The sequence below is a fragment of the Lupinus angustifolius genome, chromosome LG01 (assembly GCF_001865875.1).
Source record: "Lupinus angustifolius cultivar Tanjil chromosome LG01, LupAngTanjil_v1.0, whole genome shotgun sequence".
In the NCBI taxonomy this organism is placed as follows: domain Eukaryota; kingdom Viridiplantae; phylum Streptophyta; class Magnoliopsida; order Fabales; family Fabaceae; genus Lupinus; species Lupinus angustifolius.
In genome coordinates, this window is record NC_032009.1 from 28,507,121 (window position 1) to 28,524,138 (window position 17,018).

General features: G+C 35.2%; 1 protein-coding gene across 1 annotated transcript; it reads left to right on the plus strand.

Moving 5' to 3' along the window:
- LOC109359684 lies at positions 9,134-14,064 on the plus strand. The gene is made up of 7 exons (XM_019604381.1): positions 9,134-10,372; positions 10,591-10,706; positions 11,138-11,698; positions 11,946-12,417; positions 12,640-12,778; positions 13,516-13,609; positions 13,835-14,064. Exons 1-7 carry the CDS (start codon positions 9,365-9,367, stop codon positions 13,968-13,970), a joined length of 2,526 nt encoding a protein of 841 aa, XP_019459926.1. The 5' UTR covers positions 9,134-9,364; the 3' UTR covers positions 13,971-14,064.

Here is a 17,018-nt window from a genome sequence, read left to right on the forward strand (position 1 = left end):
AAATAGTGTGTAGCTCGCTGACCATTAGATGGAAAAGGTAGAATTTTTCTTTTAGCAAGCTTACATATAGGACAGTCAAAGGATACACTAGACATGACATTTTTATTTCCAAACAAACTAGTTTTAAGTAAATGAGACAAAACAACTGAATTTTGATGACCCAAATTTTTATGCCACGCCTCACATTTATTTGAGATACTAGTGGCAAAAGAGGAAATACTAGGAAGAGTAAATTGTAACGGAAATAATCTGCCCACTTTAGGCCCCTTCGCGATCACCTTCCCTGACGCCTGATCCTGCACAAGACAACCATCCCGAGAAAAATTCACATTGTAATTATCATCAACTAATTGTCCCACCGAAATTAAATTGGAAACATGTCCCGGAGAAACAAACACATTCTAAAAAGAGGAATTAATATCCCCCACTACAGCAATTGAAAGGGTATTACCATCAGCGATTTGAATGGTTTGTGTTCCCGTGTAGGATTGAACATTGTATAAATAGTTTGGGGAACCAGTCATATGATTCGAGGCCCTAGAATCAACAAACCAGGGGGTAGAGTTATGATTGGACTTACCCTGAATACCTAAGGCAGAGAGTGTTGAGATTACAATTTGTTGCACCATTTCAGGAGTCGGAATAGCAACAGTAGGGACTGCAGAAGGTGCTGGTGTGGAGAGCAGTCCAGGAACAGCAGTAAAGGCATGCACTCATCGCTGATTTGGTCTTGTCGGGCATTCCGTAATGATATGACCGTGCTGCTTACAATAGTTGCAAAATTTCTTGGAACAGTGCTTAGCAATATGTCCAAATTGCTTACATGAATAACATTGAACTTGTCTCATGTCTCTGCCTTTACCTCTTCCTTGAGCAGAATAGGCAACAATGATAGCGTCCAAAGCATTGTAATCACGTGACATGGCTCCTTGAGTGAGAAGATGTTGTTCTTCTCGAAGTAATTATCCAACACACACGTCCAAAGACGGCAAAGGATTCCTATTTAATAAAGCAGCACGAGTAACGTCAAAATCTGGCCTGAGCTTCATGAGGAACTGATCCCGCTTACTGACCTCATAAACTTCTTGAATGGCAGCCAGCGAATCCTTTGGAACATCAGCATGTAGAATGGTTGAGTGTTCAGACTAAAGGTTAAGGAATCCTGAGTAATAATCCTGGATGGACAGATTATCTTGGTTGTAATTGGCGATGTCTAGCTCTAATTGAAAGCGCTTAGCAGTGTTGTTTTGATTGTAGATGTGCTTCAAGTAATCCCACATCTCCTTAGCAGTCGAAAATGAATGCAGGTTGTTAACCATTTGAGACTCAATTCAGGCTAGAATCCAAGTGATAACATGTGCATCCTTTGTGGCCCACGCAGCTAACTCAACCGTTGCATTGGGTGCAAGGGAAGATCCGTCAATATGACCCCATAGTCTTTTCCCTTTCACGAACATCTTAAATTGAAACTCCCAGGCAGAATAGTTTTTCCCATTAAAACGAGCACACAAATTCTCAAGGGCCATGGAAAAATCAAGGAAACAAGAAACCAAGAAGCCAAGAACCAAAGGAGACTAAAAAAAGGCCAAGAACAAATAAAACTCACTATTGCCTCTAAAGGACTCGTGATACCATATCACAAAACTGGCTTGATGCCTTTTTCTCTTATTCCTTCTTCATATATATAGTACATCATCCTTTAATGGGAATATTTCCCATTTACAACTAATTATTACATGATTATTGCATTTCCTATTTCGTAGGCTGAATATTAGGAAACCTAAATAAATACAATGAATATGCGAATATATGATTTCCTAATTTATATAACTAATAATAGGAAATCAACTATATACATTTATGGCCACGGATTCTACTGAATCCTTGCCTAATAGATCCTTGGCAAGGTTTCCTATGACCTGAGCCAGCTCCTTCGGCCTCTAGGCTAGGCCTTCCTCTGATCGTTCTTCCCGAGACAAGGTCTCCAATAGCTCGGCCTTCAGACATGCATTTTCCCCTTAAGCTCCTTCACTCGGCCATCCGACAACCCTAACTTGGCACCCACTTCAACAACTTTCCTCTAGCAGTCGTCAGCCAGTATCCAAGCTCCTTAGTCTCCACAACATGATACTGTTAATGACACTTCAGTTCGACTACATACTCCTAGCTAACCTTCCCCACATCCCGGGCCTCAAGCACCTCATCCATGTCAAGATATTTCAACATAGAAGCGACCATAACCGAGGACTTCTTGATGTGCTTAATTATCGACTCCAAGGAAATATGGTCGTCAACAAACTTAGCCATGGGAGAGACTAATAGCTCATCAATCCCTTGACGGATGCGATACTTGTCCAAGTTCGGACGCCGAACATCAAAAGAAGAGTTCTCAAACTTCCCCTTGTTTGAAGAAAACTCAGGCAATGATGACTGCACAATGGAAGGAGAAGTAGGAGGAGGTGGTGAAATAGGAGGTTCAGATTGAGGAGAATGGATCACACCAACCGACAAATCACTAGTAGTTGGGGTCAAGGAAGCTTGCCTCGAACCACCCACAACTTTATCAGAAATGATGGACAACATAGTAGGACCCCGACAATGCTTGCAGTGAAGAATGTTCTTAGACTGTCGAGATCCGCCTATAGCCCCAATTAGGAGAGCAGTATTGAAAACCAACCTATTGGCCTCTACGGTCGGGCATCTTCTGGTAACCCATTTGCGCTACGACCAAAAATAAAAAAGAAGAAAAATTGACAAGCATGCAAGGAAAGGAATAGCAACAATACAATTAACACAGAACTTACTCACAACATTGTGGAAGGCCAAGTCACCTCCAACTAAGCATGCATATGGGAACATCACTCTGCCCTCGATGAGACCTTTTATCCTCTCAACAAGGATCAGATCTACATTAGTAAGGACATTCTCATTGAAACTATACCGCCTATAGTTTCTCTGATGATGTTCCCCATTCCATGCAAAGGGAAACTGTGCGGTCCCATCTGGCTTGAATGCCAAATCATTTTCCCTATGGAACTCCACCCATAAGACATTCTTCTTCCAATGCTTGACAATGGAGTCGACCGACTGAAAAAGTGCTCCGCCACTCCCTGATCGAAGAAAAGTCCTGCCCCGATGATCGGCATTCTCCTCATCTTTATTTGTATTATGAGTTAGCCAGAACATGTAGAAGGAAACGCCAAGGCTACATGGCCAACTAAGAACCTTACAAATAAGGGGAAAAGCTGGGATAAACCACCAAGCTTTTGGATGCAGTCAAGAAACGACACCATCATTCACCCAAAGGAAAATGGAGTATGAGCTTCTTGAAGTCAACAATATACATTCATAGCGAAGCATGGTCATTGTACTCTTCCAAGTACATAGTTTAAACCCTCTCATCCCCTATTAGAGTAAACAGGGCGAACCACTCAAATGGTTTTGCCTCCACTTCAATTATAGGGTGTAACTCGAACTCAAACTCAAACCATGTCCCTAGCATTTCTCAATCTACCCAATCCATCCGATCCTTCAGTGGGTCATACCTCAGTGGTAACCGGAAAAGCTCGGCATGAAGAGCATGATTGTGCGCTGTTACATACCTGATACGAGAAGAATCATCATACTTAAACGATAGTAATTCTCCCACCGCACGCAACCACTACCGATAAGAGGGCCTGGCTAGCAAGGTCATCAAGCCTTCTACTCGCTCATTCCGTTCCATCAGGACTATGAATGAATATACGCAAAATGCATTTTTTGGAATACATCCCAAGAACCCAATTCCCCCTACCAGGAATGGGTGGAGACTCCTTCCTCCGACGACGTCGAGAGGACGAAGTAGTGAATGAGGGAGCCAAACTTGGTAACACCTCTAACTACAATCACTTGAAGAATGCCCTCTTTTCTACAACCATAATGACAAAAGAAGGAAAGAATGAAGAATAGAGGAAGAAATTTACCTAAGAGTGTTGAAGAAAGAAGAAGGTTGATGAGACAACGAAAGCTGAAGAAACTTTTGCAGAAAAACAACCAAATGATAGAGGGAAGAAGTAAAGAAAACAAAGAAGAAAACCTCCATTTTATAGAAAAAGGACGAGAGGACCCCCCCTAACAGTCTGATACCTAACACCCATCTCAACCACAGAAAACACTCGAGTATCGATCTGATAGTAAGTGTAAGGATCTGTGCGCTATAAGATAAATAGTCAGGGCCAGATTTCATCTCGACTACACAAAGCATTCAAGTCTGATGCAACGATGACCCATAAACCTATTCGAAACATCAATGCACAACTAGAAAAGTCTGGAATTACACCATTCAACATTCAACATCCCATTCATAAAGACGGCGGAAAGTTCCACACCCCCTGGCCAACCACATGTCAAAGAATTGACGGACCCATTAAACCCTTCTATTAATGTCACATTCAGTATACAAGCATTAAAGAAAGACCAACTAGTATATGGATAGCCACACACCCGGAAGATGCCAAGCTGCAACAAGAGAGTCTACTAGCACACCCAACTTCTAACATACCAGTAGACTGGGGGCAACATCTCTATCCCACTCCAAAACTAGGCAAGCCTATCAACTACCAACAAAAACCGGACATGATGAGTCTCCCCTAAGCTTCTCTAAGCCCTAACCAAATGATCGGACAACTTGGAATGATGTCCTGCCAACCAGATAGAACTGACGAGAAAGAACTATACCTACTTATAACACTCCTCTATTGCACCACCTACATGAGGTTGTCACCTCAACTGAACAGCCTAGACCCCTACAATATGTCGTAAGCTACATGTTGTTGTGATTTTGAAAAAATGACAAGATGGATTTGTAGTAGGGCTATAAATCTCATCCACAAAGTATGGATATGTTAAGAGCCGCCTGACACGTAAAAGTGACCTTTACATGTCTATGACAGACCCGACAAGCCACTTAGTTGGCCAAGCAAACAACATCTACAAAGGAATAATCTCTCCACCTTTCCATTATAAAAAGGGGATTCCCCCTTAAGGAAGTTTACTTACCTTCACTTACATATACTATCTTGCTTGCTTATTATTCTCCTAGTTCTTAACATATCTCTTGACATTAATCTCTGATATTCTATATATTCTTCACATACTGACTTGATCGTCGGAGAACCTTTTTGTGTACATTTCCTAGTGCATTCTAACATCTCTCATACGATAATAGAAGATTCATCAAAGGTTCCTTTCATCCAGACCCCATTCTCTCAAGATCAAAGAACAACCATCATCATCAAGAACTCATCGTTGAAAACCATAATGATATGATCAAAACAAGGTCAAGTTTCATAGAGTGAGAAAATTATGCATTAGTATCTAAGTTAGAACCAAAGAATGTAGATGTTGCTCTTGATGAATTCTAGACTCAAGCTATGCAAGAAGAATTGAACCAATTTCAAAGGAGTGATGTTTGGACACTCGAGCCCCGACCTGAAGATACGTTAATTATGGATCCAAGTTAGTTTTCAAGAACAAACTTGAAGGGGGAGTTAATGTGTTAAGGAATAAGGCAATATTGGTTGCAAAATGGGTATTCTCAAGAAGAAGGTAACAACAACACAAACCTTTGAAACAATAGCAAGATTAGGAGCTATTCAAATTTCATGATCTTTTTTGGTGTACATTATAATATTATACTTTATTAGATAAAGAAGTATATGTTGAACAACCCCAAGTCTTTGAAGTTAATACTTGTCCATGTCACCTATATAACCTTAAGAAAGCTATATATGATCTTAAACAAGCACCCAGAGCTTGGGATGAGAGACTCAGTTCATTTGTCATGATTAATGGATTTGAGATAGGAAAGGTTGACACAACCTTATTTAGAAAATCATATGATGATTACATAGTTTACAAAAAAATATGTGAATGATATTATTTTTAGTGCAACTAAGGAATCTCTATGTCAAGATTTTTATAAGCTAATATTGAAAGAGTTTGAAATGCGTATGATGGGAGAGCTAAAGTTTTTTCTTGGACTTCAGCAAACCAAAGACATGTTTTACATCCATAAGAAAATTTACACCAAGGAGGTTTTGGAGAAGTTTGAGATGGATTATTCCAAACCAATGAACATACCAATGCACCTTGTGTCTATTCTAAACAAAGATGTCAAATATAAAGAGATAGACCAAAATGTATTTAGAGGTATGATATAAGCTCTATTATATCAAACTGCATCCAGACCTTATATCGTGTTCAACTTTTGTTTATGTGTTCAATTGCAAGATGACCCAAGAATGACACACTTATAGTAGTTAAATGAATTTTTAGTTATTTGCAAGGCACCATTAATCTTAGTCTATGTTTTAAGAAAACAATATTGAACATAGATCACTTGGATTTTGCGATGCTGACTATACTGGAAACAAAGTTGAGAGAAAAAAAACATTGGTGGAGAATGCCCCTTCATTGAACTTTATGCAAAGACTTTTTCTCGACATCTATTACGAAACCTTTTTGAAAATATTTCTTGGTGCTTAGCTTTAGGGGAAGCTTTCTATTATCCTGTATTATTTGACTAACAAATTTAATTTAAGATTTGTTATCATAAAAAATGGAGAGATTGTTAGAACCATTATGGTTTTTGTTTTTTCAAGTCAAGAATGTTTTAGTGGAACCAATTTATTAATGTTATCTTTTTCCTGATGTTTTAATGAATAACAAAGTGTTAAATTTGGAAAGCAAAGATAAAGAAATAATTTTTAACAAATACAATATGTTATTATAGCTAATATTTAAAATTATTTTTTTACAATTAATAAATATAAGTTACATAGCATATGTGTTTAAATATATATATATATATATATATATATATATGTATATGTATGTGTGTGTGTGTTTTGATATTAACAAATGTATTTAGTGATTAAATTTGTCTTATCTAGTGATATGCAAATAAAATCAAGCCACATGTGTTAAAACAAAGTGTATCCATGTGGGAACCACATCCAATAACCAATGCATCCATTGACTTCAGAAATGTCTTATTGAAATATCTACTAGTCTAATCATTTGAACTAATATATTTCTTATACCCATTGGTTGTATTTATTAATGATTATGATTAAATAGTGTGTTAATTAGTATGAGAAAAGTAATTTAGAAATTCCATTTGATAGAATTAGAGTTTATGTGATTTGTAACAAATTATTTTGATCGGTAGGAAATTAGCGAAGTTCTTTATTCCTTAACTTTTTCGAAACAATTTATATTTTCCATCTCTATATAATTATATAATTGTTTGTGAGAAAGTTTTTAAAGTATAATTTTTGAAAACTTCACTAACACAATTCTATCATTTTTTTTCATAGTAAGAGTATTCTTTCATATATCTCCACTCAACAATTGTCACACATTTTATCTTTTTGGAGATCTAACATGACATACACTACTAGATCAATGTTTTGTATTTGCATATACCAAGTTTATAAATAGAGTAATGTTATATCATCATACTAAATCATCTTACTAATTCTCCTACCCACAGAAATGTAGTACATATTACTTGTAAATCAATCATCAATAAATAAATATTACTTTTTGACATATGTTACTTTATTATAGATTGAAGGATTAGTACAAGGATATATCAATTTTTCTTATAAATAACAATCAACTTCAATATCAAATTATTATATGACATTAATGAATTAATATCCGTCCCATTAGAATCGGACTGTTTTTAATCCTATATTAATGCTATGATTACAATAAAACATTTTTATTTCAAAATAATGCCATATCAGTTTTCATGAGAGGCATGTACAAAGGATGAAAAACTGTCATTGGTTAAAAGGGTAAAGGTCCTGCAATTAAGAGAAAACGTGAATATATATAATGTGGATTTCAATGAGTAAATTTCAAACAACAAAACCTAGAAAATGGTTATTCAAGAGAATATAGTAGTCCATTTAGATGTTTGATTTAAGAATAATGTATTTAATGAGTGTAATATCTATACATTGTTATTATAAAAATTTATATGTAATTAATATATCATTTATTTACATTATTTTTTTGAAGAATGAATCATGGTTAAATCTGACATTAAAAATATTTAAAACTCTTAAACTCTTGATAAATACATATTTTTTCTTTTTCACATTTTTTTGTACGGCCAAAGGTAATTCCTTACCCTTTGGATACAAAATTAATCCTTTTCGGGGTTCGTAAGTATTTCTCCCAACAAGTATCGCTCTCAGGAATCGAACATTTGATTTTTTTGTAATTCGGGAATATAGTGTGTCTTACACCACTAGATTAACACTTTGTTGGTATATTTTTTTATTCACCACCAAGAATAATGTCTTAACAATTTTCATAATAAATAAATGATGAATTCAAATATTATTTGCAACAAAATATACATATGTCAATAACATATAATTCAAAATTTCAAATGATATACAAAATTATTAAGTATATTTTCCTTTAAAAGACATTCAATACAGCTTAGAAAAAGTATAAAAAAATTGGCTACATAAACTAACATTATTCCAATTATAGATGTTAAAATATCTCTTACATACCAATGGCTCATCAGTAGTTTTCTTGTTAACTACAATACAAATTTTCATGTGCGTGGTTTCTGCACAAATAAAATGTATCAAATCATATCCCACATTACCAATAACACGTTTGTATAGTTATATAAGCTTCGATTCCTGATTGCAACAATGAGTAGTCACACATCTTAAATGAGATTAATTCTTTATTTATAGGACGAAGAGTTAGTGCAGAAAAATCATATCCCAATAATAATAAATGTTTCAAAATTTTGATTCACTTAATATATTTTGATTGATTTATGGTTTATATGATAAAAAAAACTGTGTAACTTACATTACTCGTTTGCATGTTTCATTCCCTGACTTACAGCACTAATTCCTCCAATTTTAGCTTTTACTGCTCTAACAATTTCAACAAATGAAAACCAAAAAAGAACCACAACACAAACCGGTCTTCTTTTTTTCCTGTCTCTTAGTTCACATCTGTTATGTAAGACCTCTAATTATAGACAACAAACGCGGGAATAAGTTAATGTTAATATGTTTTATAAGCCTTAAACAAACCTTATTCTTCATCTCAACCTTTTTTTCTTCAATTTTTGTGCATGTTTTATGTTTCCCTCTTTGTTTAGAGGCCTTAAAGTTTTGAGAAAATTTTGAATGTTATCATTCTCACCACCCTTTATCTTGAAAAGGGTCAATCTTCTTTTTTCACATTGATTTCTGTGTTCATGAAATTTCATAGATATCAATCATCATTATTAGAGTGACGAAAAGAAAAAAATCTACCAATAGAAAAGGAGAATAAAATGGCATCATACCAAGTTGAAATCCCTTCTCCTTCACCATTTGGTTGTGTTTTGAGAGACCATACAAGATTCCAAAATAACATGAAGAACTTTGTGAGAGACCATATTAACACATGCAACATTTCTATCTCTTCTGATCCTGCACCAATAAACAAGGACTCACAAAACCCAATTAAAAATGGTACTTGGGCCTCAAGAGTTGTGAAAAACAACATTGGAAGTCTTAGTTTTGCAAGAAGATCAAATCACAACATGTACAATGAACAAGATGATTCTTCATCATTGTCTGCACTTGTTAGCCCGAGGCACTCGAAAACGATTAATCGATGGGCTGCGAAACAAGCTCGAGAAATGGTGTCATCGACACTTGAGAATGAGGGTGATGTGTTGGAGAATCCCTCTAAAAGTGACATCTCAAACCTTGGAGCATCTTCCCTTGTTCAAATATGGGAAAAGAGGCTTAACAAATTCAATTGCACCAAACCAAATGCACCACTACCCTCCCTTCTAAGAACAACTAGTCCTAATGAGAATGCGCTTTCTGTGGAACAACAACAATGCATGGTTTCAGGACAAAGAGAAATCATTGATGAACCACAAGGTAATAGTGAGGTATCATTCCAAGATTACGAATCTGATAAATCTTGTTCACCAAAAGCTCATAGTAGTTCAGATGGTGCAGAAAGTGAGAGGGGAAAGGTTGCAGATATCATTAAGAGACTCACTGCAACAAAGAAAATGCAAAGTGCAGTGTCAATGAATGATGATAATGATAATGAGGTGTGTAGTAATGTGACAGGATCTTCGCATAGAGAGCGCAACTGCGCTTCTACACCAGAACAACCGGAGTACAGAGCTTTTGCTCAAGTCTCAAGTAACCCACGGATTAGGGGGCGGCATGCATTTAACAATTTGCTTATGCAATTTGAGAGTGAAAAGCATGGAGAGTTACACAATCTTGCTGAGCGTGGCGCAGTTTCAAAATTCACACAAAGGGGTCGTATTCAAGTAAGAATGGTACTTGCGTCTTTAATAAAAAATATAGTTTGAATAACCTATTCAGACAACTTTTCGTGAAGTTTATGTGGAAAGTATAGGTATTTTGTGTAGTAAAAATATCAAGTGTCATGAGAAGTTGTAGGAATCAGTTCTTCAAAAATGATACCGCTCTTCCTTATTTTTCTTTTCTTTGAAACTCATTTTCTTTGTATTGTATATGCACGCAGTCATTGCTTCGACTTCGATTATTACAACGTGGGGTTGCAGCTAATGATCAATGCAGCCAGAAATCAGCAGCATCTGAAGTGAATAGACAGCCACAAGGATCAATAATGCATCTAAGGTATGACAATTTCTCACAATCTCATCAAATATTAACACCTTGTTTTGTGATTGATAGAGCACTTGGATGGAATTGTTACCTCCAATAGTTCCTTTTGTCTTATCTTTTACTTCTCTGGTAACTACAACAGTGCTAAAAACAATAGGTTAGAAGTAAGTAATAAAATGGAAAATTTATGAAAAATCTTCAAATTATAATAGGTTTGGGTGTTAGTAGTTAGTACTAAAAACAATGCTATGTAACAATTATATGCATAGGCTTTAGAGTTTAGACCATTTAACTCATTGGTTATTATCATCCTTGTATCAAAAGCTAAGACATAATGAAAGGTAAGAAGTATTAGGCAATAATATTTAAAATTTCAACATATGAAAACTTTAATTAATCTCTCATGTATGATGTTAAATGACAGATCTTTTATTTCATTGCAGGGAAAGATTTAGCTGCATAGGGGTTGAAGAAAGAAATTTTGCCCTGGTAGAAGCATCCAATCCAAGAAGTCCTTGCAGGGACCGGGAGATAGTAAGTAACATCACACAATTGGATAATATTCCCACCGAAAACCAACTGGGAAAATACACTCATCACAGGACTTTTGATGCCAATGACGAAGAAAAAGCTCATCTAAGTTCAGATGTCACATTCCAAGGAACTTGCTATGAAGCTCAAAATGATGATCTAAAAGAAATCATCGGAACATCTTGTTTTGTGGCTAGTTCAAGTGACCAACATTATACAACGGCCGAAACCAATTATGATGAGAAGGAAGAGGAAGCAGAAAGTCACCAGCAGTATGATGCTAGCAGCTACAATGAGATAGAAGAAGACGAAGAGAGCATCGACCAGAATTATGATGATACTGGAGCCAGTTATGATTGGATCAGTCCAATTTCTCGGCCTAGGAGCTATTGGGAAGAACGCAGGCAAGAATGGTATCGAGAGATACTTCACTTTGGTGCAGACAATGATGAGAGACGTACGCTCCTCGAAAGGTATACATGTTTCCTTTTCTTTATGACCGTTTTTGGATAACTTTGATTGTTATAAAGCAAAGTGGCAAAGTACTTGTATGCACTATAAAGAGTGAAGTTGTAGTAAAGGTCGTGCAGATTTGTTGTACAAATTACATTACTCTAGGAGGAGAGAACAAATTCGGCATGGTGAATTGAGCACTAATTCAAGTAAATACTCTCATTCTATATTGAAGTTATCTGAACATGAAGTAAATAATGTTTACAGGAGAACAGTATCAACTTTCCTTTCTAGCGATTTCCGGGAAAGGATGGATAGCTTGATGATGTCTCATGCAGGGAATCAAACACATCTAGTTAGTAGTCAACATGCCGAGGAAGATAATCAAGAGAGTATGGATCAATTGATCATGTTTTTTCAAGAACGCTTGCATACTCGAAGCAATCCTCAAGAAGATGGAGTACACGGAGCAGAAGAGGAAGAAGAGAGGATATATGAGGAAGAAGTAGAGAAGGCAGAAGAGAGCATCACAAGTAGTTCAGATAATGAACTCAGTGATTATTGCAATCAATCCTCATCATCAATGCATACACATTCTTCCACAACATGGAGTTACAGAGACAATGAAGTTGATAATGATTGTGATAAAGCATCTGTTTCATCACCACCACCTTCCCAATCTCAATCTTTCTATCATGATAGTCAACAATACTCTTCTGCCACCAATCATCATTCAATTGTGAGTCTCACTTTACTCTTACTTACGTATATTGGTGTTATTTGAACAACTATTCTCGACAACTTTACTGTTTATAAAGCAAAATACGTGCATTTTGTTTTGTAAAAGGTAAAGTTGTTTGGAATTTGTCGAGAACAATTGTTTAAGCAACTTTTTTTGTATATCTAATGCGAGCATGAGTTTGAATTTCCTCTTACTGATAATTTTTTTTGTGGCTTATAGGAAATGGAATTCATATACGATTTGCGAAGGCAGATGGATCAACTTTTTCATGAGGTATCTGAGCTAAGGAAATCAGTACAAAGTTGCATGGATATGCAGATGCATTTGCAACAATCTCAGAACCAAGAAGTTCATACAGGTTTGTGATTACAACTCCGCGTGTATATGAATGAATTATACACCTCAAAGACTAGTTACCATTATTCTTAAAGATTATCTTAGTTTTCTTGATTCAATAAACACAATTCTCCATGCATAACAAAGTTTAATGATCGTTCTTGAAACATGTGACATGATTTCTGCACTGAATGGTTAACATTTCATTTTCTCGTTTTGATTTTTTCTAACACTAGGGTAAGCCTCAATTTTGTAGAAGTTTAGGATAGTAAAGATTGATCAAACTAAAAAATGAGTTAGTTCAAGTAATTTATTATATAGGCAGAAGTCGTTACAAATGATAAGATAATAAGGATCCAAATAATAACTAAATCCTAGAAAAATCTAGATAAGATAATGTCTTATCAATCCAAATATATCTAACAAATGTAACGATAAAGTTGTTTGGCTTATAAACTTGAGGTCATGAGTATAAATCCCGAAAATAGTCTCTTAACTTGTGAGAGTAAAGCTTTGTAGATATGTCCTTCCCAGATCTATCCTTCTCAGAGCACACTAATGGAATCCTCATCCATTCAGACAGACATTTTATTGTTTCTAACACAAGATCCTGCAAATGCAATAGACAATAGCAACAACAAAGTTAATGTGTACCCTTTGGTTTTTCAACAAGAATAATTTTCCAACACAAGTGTGTCTCTCTTATTTACCTCTCAATAAGAATACCCACCTAACATTGTATATTCAACATGATTGCAGTTAAAGAAGAAGAAAACAAGTTCCATTGCAAGGCACCAAAAAAGGGCAACTGTTGCATTTGCTATGAGGAGAGAGTCAACTCACTTTTCTATAGGTATTAACTTCTCAAATGAATAATTAATCTTGTTAGAAATTATTTATTTCTATTTTCAAAATACGGTGAGAGAGTAAGTTATTTCTTTTGTGATGTAAGTAAGAGTTATGAGTTTAAATCTCGTAAATAACATATTTGCTTATGAGGATAAGGTAGAACCAAACATTTTCATTTCGAAGCAGTATGGTATAATCTTATATTGTATCTCTAAATTGTTACTTACAGGTGTGGGCACATGTGTGCGTGTCTCAAGTGTGCGAATGAGTTGCAATGGAACAGTGGAAAATGTCCAGTTTGTCGAGCTCCAATAGTAGATGTTGTACAAGTATATGCTCCATTAGGGTCAAGCTTAGAGGACTAACCTTAATCCTGAAAGTTTGTAAACTGTAACAATTGAATAGATTTTGACTTCTCCATTTCACATATACTTTAAGTATATGATCTTTTTTAAGGGGGAATATATTTGAGAACCTTCAATTTTGCATTCAAAATTAAAAGAAGAAACAAATCAACCATAAATTTCTGTGCTTGAGAAGAAGAAATAACGTTACCCAGCATTTCAAGCTTTAATAATCTTTTTTTTACAAGCATAAATAATATAGTAATGCAAGTAACACTAAGGTTCGCTTGATTTGGAAAAAACATGAACAAGACAATACGAAATTAATTGTTTCATATTGGTTTTAAAAAATGGTTATAGGACAACATAAAGGAAGAAATTGAGCATATGATAAAAACCTAAAAAAATACATTACTCATTAGAACATTGTAAAAAAATATGTTTTTCTGCTCTCTTCTTTGCCCTCCCCAGCCAAATTATGTTTCAACCTGTTTCTTTTTATTATTCTTCAAAGCACACTCTTTTGCAAATGTTGAATTTCAAAAGTTATCATGGATTATTACAATCAACTTGTAATGGATTTTTATAAGATATGATAATATAAAATATAGCCCCAAACTATATCAACATTATTAATAAGAAGGTATCTATTATTTTTTATGGTATAGTGTTAAAAGGGTAGTGGGGACGATAGCGGTGGCCGATGCTTCTGTTGTATGATGATGTCCTTCCATAATGATGACAATATAATATGCACTAAAGGAGTCTGGCTCCTCTCCATTAATGGAGAGGACAGTGCATATGTATGATTATGACATATGACAATAACAAAAATCCAATAATTCATATTTTTACTTTTTTAATAAATTAATAATTTTAAAAAAATGTCTCCTCTCACATTCTCAGTACTGGACAGTCCAGTACTATAGAGGAATCATATTCACACTAAAGATACATTCAGTTATGAAATTAGTGTTGAGTAAAATTGTAATTTATATAGCTAGAGTTAGTTTAAATTTGTTGAAGTTAGTTAAGTTTTCTACAGGTAGAAACTTTGTAACTATGAAGTTAGTTGAATAATATACCATAATTTCCTTTTCTTTCTTCATATCTTCTCCTTTCTTTCTTTTTCTCATTTTCTGTTTCTATGCAAATAACACTTGAAGAACTTGTGTGTTGGTTCTAAGTTCTAAAAGTTGTATCAAGAGTTACACAATCCGGAGCCTGTGGTGGAGATTGCGATGGTGCAAGAAGCTTCAGTGGTGGAGCTCACAATAAAGATCAACAAGACCAAAGAAAAGGAGTGGAAGTGAAACTGCAAGAATAGGATGACAATACCAAATGGATTTGCTATGAATCTCCACAAACTCGATAGAAAGAACTATGATCATTGGAGTATCCAGATGAAGGCAATCTTTGGCTTTCAAGAACGCCTAAATGTTGTGCAACTTGGATTTCAATCAATTGATGAGAACTCAGCTAAAGCATAGAGATTGGAATACAAAGATGTCAAGAAAAGGGATTGCAAGTAAGGGTGGAAATAGGCTAGGCCACCTATCAGAGACATATTACCTAGCCTATAACAGGCTAGGTCAAGTGAGGCTTTTTTTGTGAACAGGCTAAGCTCAGGCTTTTTAAAAAGACAATTTAGTTTAACAAGTCAGGCTCCAAGCCATATGAAAGGCCTATTAAGCCTAACATGCCGACATATTTAGTTATATTATATAACAATGTTAAAATTATACTATTTTAATATAAGTAATATTATCATGTATGTAATTTTAATATACATATAAATACAAAATAATATTTTAATTATTAGAGTTAGATGGGACTAATCAAAAGTAGGCTTATTAGCCCATTCAAATATTGATATGGTGGCATATTTCATGACCATATAGTATATGAGGCCTTTAAACAGGCTAACAGGCTAGTCTTTTAAACAGGTCAGGCCTGAGCTTTGAAATTTTTTTAAACAGACTAACAGGTCAGGTCCAGACTCTTATATGTTATGTAAGCTCGGCATATTTAAGGCAAAGTCTGGCCTGACCTATTTCCACTCTTAATTGCAAGGCAGCCTTCTTTATCCACCAGTATGTAGATCATGCCAGTTTTGAAAAGATTTCAATTGCATCATCTTCCAAAGAAGCATGATAAATCTTGGAGAAAAACTATTTAGGTGGGGTGAAAGTGAAGAAAGACAAACTCCAAAAACTACGCATGCAATATGAGCTACTGCAAATGGTGGACCAAGAAACCATTTTAGATTATCTCACTAGAATTCGTAGCCTAACCAACCTAATGAAGAGTTGTAGAGAGAAGATACCTGAACAATGTGTAGTTGAAGAGATACTCGGAACCCTCACTCCTAGATTTGATCATATTGTAGTGGCAATAGAGGAATCACATGATCTTGAAAAACTCAAGATTGATGAGTTGCAAGGATAATTGGAAGCACATGAACAAAGAAAAATAATATGGGCACTATGACAAACACAAAGAGGACAAAGGAATGTGGCTTGGTGATATGAGGAATGAGGCTGAAAGTTCAAAATCATATAGACTAGGATCTCAAAATATTAACTCCAATTATTAGAGTTATGATTTTGAGACTAACAAAACCAAGAAGGGAGGTAATCAAATTAGTGGAATGAAGAAGGATAAAATTAAAATTCAATGCTTCAATCAACTATAAAAATTAGGGTCATTTTGCATCAGAATGCAAACTTAAGAGGGCCACTCATGTGAAAGAAGTAGAGGCCAGACTAACCAAAGATGAATACTTATAGGAAGAAGTATGGTTGTTAGCAAAAAGAGAAGTCTTACTTCCATATGCTAGTGACTTAGATGAAGCATTGTTGATGGTGACCAGCATATGTGACTAGAACTCAAATAGTTGGTATCTTGACACAAGATGTTCCAATCATGTTACATATCTAGGCATATGGAGTGGTTTACGATCATGGACAATTCTGTGGCGATAAATGTCAAATTTGCAGATGATAGTTTCATCATGTAACGCCCCGAAAATTATTCCAACAATATTGCCCAAAAACGGGTAAATTATTA

What these genes read in the sequence shown, in the direction of transcription:
- LOC109359684 (XM_019604381.1), top strand. Translation starts at nt 9,365, where the DNA reads ATGGCATCATACCAAGTTGAAATCCCTTCTCCTTCACCATTTGGTTGT. An exon ending in GGATCAATAATGCATCTAAG is followed by an intron (nt 10,707 to 11,137) that starts GTATGACAATTT and finishes ATTTCATTGCAG; the next exon opens with GGAAAGATTTAGCTGCATAG. An exon ending in CCACCAATCATCATTCAATT is followed by an intron (nt 12,418 to 12,639) that starts GTGAGTCTCACT and finishes TGTGGCTTATAG; the next exon opens with GAAATGGAATTCATATACGA.